At 41.4% G+C, this 13,151-nt stretch overlaps 1 protein-coding gene across 12 annotated transcripts in view; it reads right to left on the reverse strand.

Moving 5' to 3' along the window:
- Nucleotides 1-13,151, reverse strand: part of ANAPC10 (anaphase promoting complex subunit 10) — a 301,756-nt gene that overhangs the window by 168,601 nt on the left and 120,004 nt on the right. The window contains exon 5 of one of the 12 annotated variants that reach the window (XM_073341256.1): nucleotides 2,385-2,790. The exons of the other annotated variants lie outside the window; for them this stretch is intronic. Coding sequence (XP_073197357.1) covers nucleotides 2,758-2,790 — 33 coding nt within the window. The 3' untranslated portion in view covers nucleotides 2,385-2,757. Of the gene's footprint in view, nucleotides 1-2,384; nucleotides 2,791-13,151 lie in introns of those variants that run through there. 12 annotated transcript variants of the gene reach the window in all.

Below are 13,151 nucleotides of genomic sequence, written 5' to 3' on the forward strand. Positions count from 1 at the left end.
ATTTCTTGTCTTTAGTTAGACCCCAATCCTGCAAGCTACTCCACATTTCCAAACCCACAAACCTATGTGGAGGTCCCACTGAAATCAATAGACTTTCAAAACATGCAAGGGACCACCCACAGGGGTCAGCTTGTAGGATTGTGGCCTTCATTTTAAGCTCTTTGGGGCAGAGACCATGTTGCCTGATGTGTTTGGACAGAACCTAGCTCAATGAGGCCCCAATCCCAGCCAGAAGCTTTAGGCACCACCATAATACAAGCAGGGTTAAATTCCGCTGTAGGAAGAGAGCCCACACAAGACTGACACACACTACAGTGCAGTAGGGCATACTTTCACCTAACAACAATCTAACCTTAAAAATTGAACTCTAAGCCCTACCACATCTGTGTTGGTGTTAGTACAGCATCTCTTGTATGAGCTGCTAAATGCTTCAGTACTCAAATGACCATAGGACACTCCAGAAGTGAACTCTGACTGTTTCAGTAACAAGTGATGTACAAGCGTTGCAAGAAACAGAGCTTCACCTAACATGCTGAGAAGCTAGTGTTAGATGATGTAATGATGGTAGATGGAATTTTGTGGGTAAGTGAATGGGTTGTAAAAGGAAGTGAAGAGCTTGTACATTTCAGTAACTGGTTGGCAGAGTAAAGGTATGTGGCTTTATTAAAAGGAAAGGGCTTATTGGGGAATTGCTGAGAGAGGCCAGAGTTAAGTTTGCATGAGTATTATAACAGACAACTTGCAGCAACATCAGTTATTAAATCTTTATTGCACAGATGCACAAAGTTTTGAATTAGAAACGTCAGTGGTGGGGTGTTCACCAGGCCAATGACGTCATGACATTTCCTCAAACTACTCAGGCAAGCACGTAGCTTCATAGAAACACTCTGATGGTTTTTTCTTTACTGGTGCATCCACAGTGTAATCCTTCCAGTCCGCACATCTACTCAAGTAAAGCGAACATGTCCTTAAGTCCCAGTCTCAATTTGGGTCTCCCCAAAATGTTTGAGTGCCATCCACCACCTTCGGTAAAACTCGACAGACTGAGACCATTTTGATCCTCGTCACATCAATAATCAGATCTCTGTGCAAAAAGCACCTAGAAACTTTTAGAAAATGGCTTTTGTTTCCAGGGCTTATATCTTTGCTCAAATGATCCCAAAGGGGGGTCGTTAACCCTAATCTGCACACCACATTTCAACAGAATCCAACTAAGCACATCAATTTTAGAGGACTTAGAAAAGTCAACTTTTAAACAAAAGTCACGACAGAACCTTAACTATAGTGATGCTGCCATGCCACTATGATAACAGATAGTTCCTGCCCCACAGAGCAGGAGTTGTGCATGGGCTCGGGTGCCTTGGCAGAGCTGTGGGCTACAGTGGGGGTTGGGTGCACTGGCAAAGCTGGGGGCAGGAAGGTTGGGGTGCACCATACCTCCCTCACCTGAGCCCCCAACCTCTTTCCCTTTTCCCCCGTCTATCACTCTCCTGATAACCCTCCTCCATGCACTACAATCCTAAACTCCTCTTGCCCTATTCTCCCACTTCTCTGCTCCTAATACCCCTTCCAGGAAACATTTGCATGTCTATTTTTTCCCCAAAGACATTGCCCTCTCCCCAAAAAAACTGCCATCCATGACTCGAATTGTAGCAACCTCCAGCCACTCAGTCCAGTCCAGTCTTCCTTTTGTCTTAGGTGGGGGCTTGTGATTAACTTATCCTTAATTATGTTAATTGAAGGGTGATTTCACACCCATCAATCTCTACAAGGTCTGATTCATCCTGTCATTAGCATCTCTCAGTTTAACAGTACAAGGCAGGAGGAGGAAACTACTTTTGGGGGTAGTTGTACCTCATGAACCCTTTGGTCAAATGACCCTATCCCTGCAACCCCTAGTGCAAATAACCCCAAATAACCACCAACCCTACTCTGCACCTTTCTGGGGCACAACAAATTTCAATGTAATCTAACTAAACACATCGATTTCAGAGGACTTAGAAGGTCAGCCATTAAATAGAAATGATGATGCAACCTTAACTACAGTCTTGCTGCTGTGCCACTCTAATATACCATATTTTAGCCTGGATCCAGAATGCTGTACAAACTTAAACTATATAGCTATCCACCCATTGCAGAAAGCTATGAGTTGAAACTAAGCGTGGGAACAAAAACCTCATAACAGATTAGTATAGGTATTGAAGAGTATCCTAAGCAAATAAAAGCAAAAAGGGAATGTCAGTATTAAAATGTAATTGAATTTGACCAGGACACAAGTCACATTAACACCCTTACACTTTCAGAACATTCAGTGGAGTACTGATGTGATCCGGGCTGTGGTTTTGCACTGCATTCAGAAGACAGCCTCTCTGACAGCCCAGTGTTTTTAAACCCACACTAAGTCATTGGCACATCGTTACTGGACCAGGAGGAAGAGCAGCACCTGTTGAATTACGCCATACTAACTCCTGCAGCACTTATGAAATCCTTGGGAATCTCCAATGAAATTTCTGACCTGGCATTACACTGGTGAGCTAGTGGCATCTGACGTGAGCACAACATCGTGTAGCTGTTATAAAAGACTATTCAATTGTTTTATATATATATACACACACACACAGATCAGAGGATGCAACACAGTTCAGCTGATAGAAGACAGTGGACTTGGATTCTGATCCCTGCTCTGTCATTAGCTCATGGTGTGAAATTAGACAATTACTCTCTGGGGCTCCATCCATTTCTCCATCCATAAGATACTTATCCTTCATTTGTAATTTTCTTTTTTGAGATCTGTGAACAAAGCGCACTATATAAGTATATATTATTATTGCTGATATGACCAAAGAAGATGGGGGAAAAACTGTAAGCTTGAAACTGATAGAAGCAACTTTGAGGGAGCAATAACAAAATTTCTGCATAGTGAGCTATTCCTGAGACTCAGCTTGATGCTGTGAACCCTGCCATTATAAGCAATATGTTCCAATAGCTAATGCAACTTGTCCTCAATGCACAGCTGTCTTTACCAACTGGCTACAATGTGGGTGTAATGTACCTGTGGTAAGGTTTCCTTAATGACACTCTGTGAGCCTAGTTTTTAAACATAGTTGCCTTAACAGGCCAACTAAATCACAAACTTAGTACATAAGTATGGAAAACATCCATTTACATAGTGAAAAGCCAATCTGAGACTCCAAATGTGGGGCAAGCAGCTCCATTGATCTCTTTCTTCATTTTTTTGAATATGCCACTAGGATTGAAATGCATAGGATTAATGGGTTTTTATTTCCTTCTCCCTGTTTCCTGCCTTTCCTTTTGTAATTTTAGAGAAGACAGGCTGGGTGAAGGAATGTATCTATTCCAGAGCGGTCATCTCTCCCTATTGCTGTTTTTTCTACACTCTCTCTTCTCCTTCGCCAACCTTAAGAGAAATAACTTATAATCTAAATCATCTGTTTTCAAAGGGAAATTTCTCTTTGGTGCAGATTCAGTTAGGAATATAACATTTAACTGAAACAGTAAATTACCTGTTTGCATGCTTCTTTGCATTAAGAGCTGTGTTTGTTTGAAAAGAGTTTCAAAATGGTGGATAAGTTTTTATAGGGTAAGCCCCTCCCCTGGCATGGTTTTGCCAATTAGGAGCTGACCACAGGCTGTAAGGACTGAGGTCTGTGCTTAACAGGCAGCTTGGATGACTGAAGAGGAAAGACACTCCTTCTTGGAAAGCTGAAGTCACTTTTCTTTTGCATACAGGTTTTCTCTTAAGGGTGTTGTTGCTGGGGTTTATTTATTTTAAAATACTGAGATAAAAACTGCTCTATGCATATACCTTTTCATTATTGTATACAGTATTTCATTCACGTTTATTGCATTTCACTATAATGGGCTGAAATTTTCCACACAAAAATATTTCTTAGTTGAAAAATGGACTTTTTTCTAAAATGAAACTTTCTATGAAAATGTCCCAACATATCCAAAATTTTCTTTGATTTTGTGAAATTTTCTTCCACACTTTTAATGGACATTTTATTGACACTTTTGTCAAAATCATTTTTAAATTATTGACACTTTGAGTAAAGGACCTTGATAATGATTTTGTAAAATATGTAGAAAACATGTTAGTATAATACTTATTAAGGTTTCAGTAAAGTAATTTGCTCATAATGTTTTGAAAAATGGAAAATGAGTCCACATCAAACCCTGTGAAATAGAAACTATTTTGAAATTGTTCACAAAGTATCTTTTCATTTCCCAACCCATTCTGCTAATCGCTCACTTAAAATCCCTACATCACTATGTGTTGTACCATTAAAAAGTAGATGCAAGAAGCTTCATTGACTGTTCTCTACTCCCTGCTCTTCTTCAGAGTATATGGTGGGTTTTTCCATTCGTTTTTGTTTTATGTGTATGTGGGCAGGGGGGAATTGAATTTCTCTTTAATAGACCCATTTTCATTTCTTTCAGGATTTACCCCCTTCCAGTTCATGTAAATTTGGGAGTTTGAAAGGAGACTAGATGGTGACGAAGAATTCTTGTTGCCAAAATGAAACCATGACAATTCTGAGTATAGAAATCAATCAGAGCCGAGGGATTATAGCAGCCAAACAGTGTACAGGGATTCGGATAGCCACAGTATAATTACTTGTAAATAACCATACAGTCTATCTGGGACCTTGTCTACACTTGCGGCAGCATGTAGAGTACATGTAGCTACATGCTGCAGGAAAAGGCATTCACACTCACTACGGTGTGTAGCTACACACACAACAGTGAAGGTTCCGGCAGGGGAGAGGCAAAAGGGAAAGGTTCAGGCAATGGGGTGCTGCTGGAGCCTTTCCCTGCTGCCTCCCCAATACCAGAGCTATTCCCTGCTGCTCAACAGGGAAAGCCTCGGGCAGTAGGGAGAGAGCTGGACACGACATGGCTAAAAATAGCAGAATAGACATGGGAAGCACAGCTTGGGCATGTAGAGTGTATACCCCAGAATTCAGGCATGCAGGACACACTGTTCTACTCACCTAAGCTGTGCCTCACTGTCTACTCTGCTATTCATACCAATGCTAGCAGGGCGTGGAGTGTGCCTCACTGTCTACTCTGCTATTCATACCAATGCTAGCAGGGCGTGGAGTGTCTGTACTCTACACACCATCAGAAGTGTAGACCTACCCTAAGGTACTTAGAAGGGCTCATTACTATAGTATCTGAACACCTCAAAATCTTTAATGTATTCATCCTCACAGCATCAGTGTGAGGCCGGGGAGTTCTATTGTCTTACAGCTGGAGAACTGAAGCACAGAGGCCCAGTTCCTCAAAGGCATTTAGACTCCTAACTTCCTTTGAAATCAATGGGGCCTGGGCTGGCAAGACTAAGTAACTTGGCCAACATCTCAAAGCGGTCTATGGGAGAGCAGTGAATTGAACACAGGTTTCCTAAGTCCAGGACTGTTGCCCTACCCACTGGACTGTACCAGTTCCCCTTCTTTGAGGAGTGGTTGTCATAGCACAAGGATTCCCATGCTGACGAAAGAATAAAGAGCTAACCAGCAGAGCTAGTTGATATGTTTTGAATTTTGACATTTTATTAACTTTTTTAATGAAATTGAATTTTTGTGTTTGTGAATCATAGAATATCAGGGTTGGAAGGGACCTCAGGAGGGCTGGAAGGGACCTCATCTAGTCCAACCCCCTGTTCAAAGCAGGACCAATCTCCAACTAAATCATCCCAGCCAGGGCTTTGTCAAGCCTGACCTTAAAAACTTCTAAGGAAGCAGATTCCACCACCTCCCTAGGTAACGCATTCCAGTGTTTCACCACCCTCCTAGTGAAAACGTTTTTCCTAATATCCAACCTAAACCTTCCCCACTGCAACTTGAGACCATTACTCCTCATTCTGTCATCCGCTACCACTGAGAACAGTCTAGATCCATCCTCTTTGGAAACCCCTTTCAGGTAGTTGAAAGCAGCTATCAAATCCCCCCTTGTTCTTCTCTTCCGCAGACTAAATAATCCCAGTTCCCTCAGCCTCTCCTCATAAGTCATGCGTTCCGGTCCCCTAATTTTTGATGCCATCTGCTGGACGCTTTCCAATTTTTCCACATCCTTCTTGTACTGTGGAGCCCAAAACTGGACACAGTATTCCAGAGGAGGCCTCACCAATGTTGAATAGAGGGGAATGATCACGTCCCTCAATCCGCTGGCAATGCCCCTACTTATACATCCCAAAATACCATTAGCCTTCTTGGCAACAAGGGCACACTGTTCACTCATATCTAGCTTCTTGTCCACTGTAACCCTAGGTCTTTTTCTGCAGAACTGCTGCCTAGCCATTCGGTCCCTAGTCTGTAGCAGTGCATGGGATTCTTCCATCCTAAGTGCAGGACTCTGCACTTGTCTTTGTTGAACCGCATCAGATTTCTTTTGGCCCAATCCTCTAATTTGTCTAGGTCCCTCTGTAACCTATCCCTACCCTCCAGCGGATCTACCTCTCCTCCCAGTTTAGTGTCATCTGCAAACTTGCTGAGGGTGCAATCCACACCATCCTCCAGATCATTGAACATGAAGATATTGAACAAAACCAGCCCCAGGGCCAACCCTTGGGACACTCCGCTTGATACCGACTGCCAACTAGACATGGAGCCATTGATCACTACCCATTGAGCCCGACAATCTAGCCAGCTTTCTATCCACCTTATCGTCCATTCATCCAGTCCATACTTCTTTAACTTACTGGCAAGAATACTGTGGGAGACTGTGTCAAAAGCTTTGCTAAAGTCAAGGAACAACATGTCCACTGCTTTCCCCTCATCCACAGAGCCAGTTATCTCGTCAGAGAAGGCAATTAGATTAGTCAGGCATGACTTGCCCTTGATGAATCCATGCTGACTGTTCCTGATCACTTTCCTCTCCTCTAAGTGCTTCAGAATTGATTCCTTGAGGAACTGCTCCATGATTTTTCCAGGGACTGAGGTGAGGCTGACTGGTCTGTAGTTCCCAGGATCCTCCTTCTTCCCTTTTTTAAAGATGGGCACTACATTAGCCTTTTTCCAGTCGTCCGGGACCTCCCCGATCACCATGAGTTTTCAAAGATAATGGCCAATGGCTCTGCAATCACATCCGCCAACTCCTTTAGCGCTCTCGGATGCAGCGCATCCGGCCCCATGGACTTGTGCTCGTCCAGCTTTTCTAAATAGTCCCGAACCACTTCTTTCTTCACAGAGGGCTGGTCACCTCCTCCCCATGCTCTGCTGCCCAGTGCAGCAGTCTGGGAGCTGACCTTGTTTGTGAAGACAGAGGCAAAAAAAGCATTGAGTACATTAGCTTTTTCCACATCTTCTGTCACTAGGTTGCCTCCCTCATTCAATAAGGGGCCCACACTTCCCTTGTCTTTCTTCTTGTTGCTAACATACCTGAAGAAACCCTTCTTGTTACTCTTAACGTCTCTTGCTAGCTGCACCTCCAGGTGTGATTTGGCCTTCCTGATTTCACTCCTGCATGCCTGAGCAATAATTTTATACTCTTCCCTGGCCATTTGTCCTATCTTCCACTTCTTGTAAGCTTCTTTTTTTGTGTTTAAGATCAGCAAGGATTTCACTGTTAAGCCAAGCTGGTAGCCTGCCATATTTACTATTCTTTCTACACATTGGGATGGTTTGTCCCTGTAACCTCAATAAAGATTCTTTAAAATACAGCCAGCTCTCCTGGACTCCTTTCCCCCTCATATTATTCTCCCAGAGGATCCTACCCATGAGTTCCCTGAGGTTGTCAAAGTCTGTGAAGATTTGTCTGTTTTTCAGTCAGCTCTATTATAGTGTGATCATGCAAATCAAACACTCAGAACCAGTCAGAGAGAGCAGGAAATGGCACAATTGGTGTAAAACTCTGTAGTTGTACTTCAATGATTGTACAGTAGCTCTGCACCCTTGTTGACTGATAGAATTCCATTTCAGTATCATGCTACCCGCCTACCTCATGAGAATGCTGTGTGACTTTATTAACCAGTGTTTATGAAGTGTGCTGAGTTCTTTGATCAGAAAGCACTGTAGAAGTAGAGCCCTGCAAATCTGCAGATATCTATGGACTATTTAGATGCATCGGGTGCAGATACAAATTTTGTATCCATGCAGGGCTCTATGTATAAGCACAAGGTGTTATTTTTATTATTTTTTATTATTTTATTTTTAAAAGAGACTAAACTAACTGAAGCTTATTATTATTTAAAAGAGAGCAATGACCAGAAGACAAGTCACCCTAAGGGTACATCAGTGGTTTCCAACATTTAGGGGCTCTTCTACTAGCTTACCAGGCCAACACTTAGCCTATCAGTCAGTGACTTCCACTGTTTCCTACCTCACCTATGTCTGTTTTAATGAAAAGTGAAGATTGGGCTTTCCTTTTTCCAGACTCTTATAAGTCTGGGGTCTATTTTGCAGTGGCCTTTGGCTGCTCCAGAGTGCACTTTCTGAAGGCAGAAAGCAGTCCAGGCACCTAGGGCATAGCAGAGATGTTCATTTTGAATGCAGAGTACCAAAAACTTGAAAAAATAGTATGGCTGGTATCAATCCCTATATCACCTTACCTAAACTTGGAGACCTCAAAGGGGTATAATAAGATTTGTTTATTGTCCCATTCATCTAGCCTGCCAGGAGCATGGCATAGCATATAATGGGAAGGGTCAGAGAACAATAATTAAATTGCCTGGATTTAAGGTATATAGAGAACATTGGAATCCATTTCAAACTTGGGAATTTTGTATAATAAGACAATTAAAACTCCTGTTCAAAACTCCCCAGGCATAAGCTGTTCAGGGGCATCATAGTGGTACCATAATCTTGTTGTTGGTGGTGGGGTGGGGGGACAGTGAGAGACTGTCAGGAAAGTGTTGAATAGCTGAAGCATTAGGTATTTTAAAATTAATTATATTTTGTGATCAAACTAGCAACTGCAGAGGGGTTGGGGACTGCATTAAAGTGCAATAAAAACCTCATAAAACATTAAAACAAACTCACACATCTGCAGACAGATGGGAGGTATTATGTAATACCAGTCATTGCTACAACAACCTCTACCCCACTTGCTGCTGCAGGAGCAATGTTCATTACTAAGGGCCTCTGTGGTTTCTAACTCGCTCTCACTCTCTCTCACATGCACATACACATTACTTACCAAAGCAATGTCTTGATTTAAGAAAAGGGCTGTAACACAGAGATGGACACAACAGTGGTGGATTTGGTGTTACAAACTCAAGACTAGCGCTGATTGGGATCCAAGTCCCATATTATCTGAATCCCCAAAGTTCAGTGGAGGGGAAGGTTAGGACAGTTGATTCCAGCTTTAACCCATATTTAATGATTTAATAAAGAATAGTCAGTGGGAAAATTCCTGACCTGAACCCTAGGATTTCATTTAATAGAGTCATAGATTCAGAAGGATCATCTAGTCTGACCTCCTGTATAACACACACCATAGAACTTCTCAAAATAATTCCTACAATAATTTCCATTGTTTTTTCTTGGAAAATGTAGCAACCCCTCCATTACATTCCCTCCTCAGACTGCCAGAAAGCATGTGTCTCAATTATATGCAAACATTAGGTGATAATGTGTGAGATGGGCTTTACAGTTTGGCACAAAGGATTACTACAGAAATCCTCCAACAATCAACAATCAGCAATGAGCTGTCCAAACCACAAAGGACAATGAGAGCTGAATTAGGAATGCTTAAAAGTTTGTAGCCAAGAAATTATTTGAACACAGTCAGTAACGAATACTGAGGATAGATTAGTGTTCTCCCCTTGCTGTTTTCTTCTCTGCAATATATTCAGATCAGCTCCCAAAGTCCTCAATGAAATAATAAGTTACTAAGATGGGAAAACAAAGTCTCTTTCTAAGTTTTAGTTTCCTTCATTCATTACTTCTTGTTGACCTACTCTATGACATGACACAACACCACAAGGCAAAACATCATAACCATTGTTTTCTACAATTGAAAATACAAGTTTATTTTTGCCAACTATAAATTGGGCAATAGCCTATGGAGACAGAGAACTTGTATACAATTATTTGTATGCTGGAAGTTTATACAAATAGAAATTACTTTAGACTACTATAGATTTTCATGTGCAGTTCAGTATGTCAGTGTTATTTATTCCTTTCTCTTTACATTTTACTTTTTAATTTAAAAATTGCATTTATATTCAGAAGAGGTGTTAGATTGACAGCATCAGAAGCGTAAGTTCTCTTTATCGACAGAATACAAGGGGTAGTGGTATTACATGCTTGTGTCCTGCAATATGTCTTTTAGATATTGGCTCCAAGTGCAGGGGATGCATACCAGATTAGTGCTAAGTATGATGGTGATTTCTTCAATGTGGACATGTCCACTAAGAACTAGGCTGGGACAGTGAGTTGTTTCCAACTTTGTAGAATTTTTCAATTCTATGAATAGATTAATAATATGAAATGCATTAGAATGCTACTGAAGACAATCTACAGTAAGTAGTTTGGCATATAGAAAGTGTTTCTGGTGTCTGGATAGACGATGGGTCAACAAGACAAGATTCATGAAAGGAGAAAGATGTAGATGTTAGGAACAGGCTCAAAATTTACATCTGTAAATGTACTTAGATCATCTCCATGTTTGGGGGTGTTTGTATCTGAAATTTGGTTTTTAAGCATCTCCAGAAGGTGTTTGTATTTGTATTTGTTTATTAAAATTTGACTGAAAAATATAATTCCATTTCTTATTGAATTTACTCTGAAAATTTAATGGATCCTTCTGGTGATACTTAGGGAATTTCTGTGTTTATACAATGACAGGTTTCAGAGTAGCAGCTGTGTTAGTCTGTATTCGCAAAAAGAAAAGGAGAACTAGTTGGTTAGTCTCTAAGGTGCCACTAGTACTCCTTTTCTTTTTATGTTTATACAATGACATGTTTAACATTTAGGTAACATTTTTATCTTCAAAGCTTTATAAAACTAATTTATAACTTTATTAGAAAAAAATCAGGCAAGTCCTAAATATTGAATTTTACTTCTATATTCAGTACAGTACAGTTGGTTTTCAATAAATGCATTGATTATTAACATTTAGAAGTGGCTAGGAATACTTTTCTGAACCTGAATTTTATGAAGTCTCAGACTACCCCACCTCGGTACAACCTTCACAATCCCCCAGGTTCACCAGTTTATGTTCAAATAAAGTTTTGGATGATGGGTCAAGTCAGTTCCTCTTTTATCCCCAACAGTTTGCTCATTCCTAGACCAACTGGAGAACAAGAGGGAAAGAGGGAAAGAACTATATACATTTCCTCCCTGGGCTACTCCTGGGTTAAGATTAAGGCATCTTGCTCTTGGCTGAGCCTAATGGCTCAAGTATAAAATATAGTTTTACACTTTGCAGTAGGAATCAGATCCCAGAAGCATTAGCATTTCCTGGATGAAGTAGATTTTTTGGACTATGGGTGGTGCATGTTAGATAGATGCTATCAGCAGCATTTCTCAGGACAGTGAAAAAGCTGATAATTAATTGTGACAGCACTCAAAAGCTCTTTTATAAATTTCAGTCACCACGCTGTCCACTCACACATGTTCTAACTACTTCAAACAGAACTATTCTTCCAAGGCAGAAGAGGAAAGAGACCAAAGGCAGAAGAGGACCAGAGATATTCTTTCTTTAGAAATCACACAAATAAAGTTAAATCATCTGTGACTACCACATTTTTGTCATAATTTCCCCCAATGAAGGTATTGTACAATGATGTTTTAATATACTCCTATTATACCATGTTACTGCCATTTACAAGAATTATATATGCTATATTGGGGGGATGCTATATTAAGAAGGAAGTTTCTGTTTAAATGTTTTTTGTTGTCCAATATCATGAACATGTGTAGCAATAACTCATGTCGTAGAATATTAGGGGGGAAATGCCAGGATAAGAATACATCATCTCTTTGCCTGTTATTGTTGGTCCTGGTCAGAATTTTCAAATCTGGGTGCCTAAAGTTAGCTTTCTAAATCCATCTTTTGGTACCTAAATAGAAGTGGACTGATTTTCAAAAGTGTTGAACAACCCCATATCCCATAGCTTTGGGTGCTCAGCACCTCTGAAAATCTGGCCTCTTCTCTTTAGGCACCTAATTTATTAGCCTAACTTTAGATACCAGGATTTAAAAATTTTGGCTCCTGATTTCCAGTCTTTCCTCTTGTGATTTTAGCTTGTGATTCTTGTCCCACAATATTTGGTGTTTTCTTAAATCCCCAGTTCCTGAAATTATGTTATTACATGAGAATCTCAGCTTTCTTTTTTTTTTTTTTTAAATGTAATGTGACAAAGTTCCTGCTCTACCTTGGTGGGTCTTGCACTTATTGGCAGATTTGCTCACCTTGGAGCTTCACGGCAGCCCTCAGCTTGGCCGTTTTTCTGAACCCACAGTCCAGGTCGACTCCTCCTGTGTCTGACAAGGAGTTGGGAGAATTTGGGGGAACCCGGGCCCGCCCTCTACTCCGGGTTCCAGCCCAGGGCCCTGTGGAATGCAGCTGTCTAGAGTGCCTCCTGGAACAGCTGTGTGACAGCTACAACTCCCTGGGCTACTTCCCCATGGCCTCCTCCCAACACCTTCTTTATCCTCACCATAGGACCTTCCTCCTGGTGTCTGATAATGCTTGTACACCTCAGTCCTCCAACAGTCTGCGTTCTCACTCTCAGCTCCCAGTGCCTCTTGCTCCCAGCTCCTCACACGCACACCACAAACTGAAGTGAGCTCCTTTTTAAAACCCAGGTGCCATGATTTTTAGGTTAAATAAATGCAAAATAATTATTAAAAATGTACTTAGATTCAAATCAATTTGATAGCTTTTGATTCACAATAGGACCCTAGTTTAAGGCCTATTGAAGTCAATTGAAAAGACTACCATTAATTTAAATGAGTTCTGAATCAGGCCCTAAGTCAGGGGTGGCCAACCTGAGCCTGAGAAGGAGCCAGAATTTACCAATGTACATTGCCAAAAAGCCACAGTAATACGTCAGCAACCTTCCATCAGCACACACCCCCAGCTCCCAGTGCCTCCCACCCATCAGCAGCCCCACCGATCAGCACTCTCCCTCCCTCCCCGCACCTCCCGATCAGTGGAGTGCAGGAGGCTCTGGGGGAAGG

Source organism: Lepidochelys kempii, chromosome 4 (assembly GCF_965140265.1).
Source record: "Lepidochelys kempii isolate rLepKem1 chromosome 4, rLepKem1.hap2, whole genome shotgun sequence".
NCBI classification, from domain to species: domain Eukaryota; kingdom Metazoa; phylum Chordata; order Testudines; family Cheloniidae; genus Lepidochelys; species Lepidochelys kempii.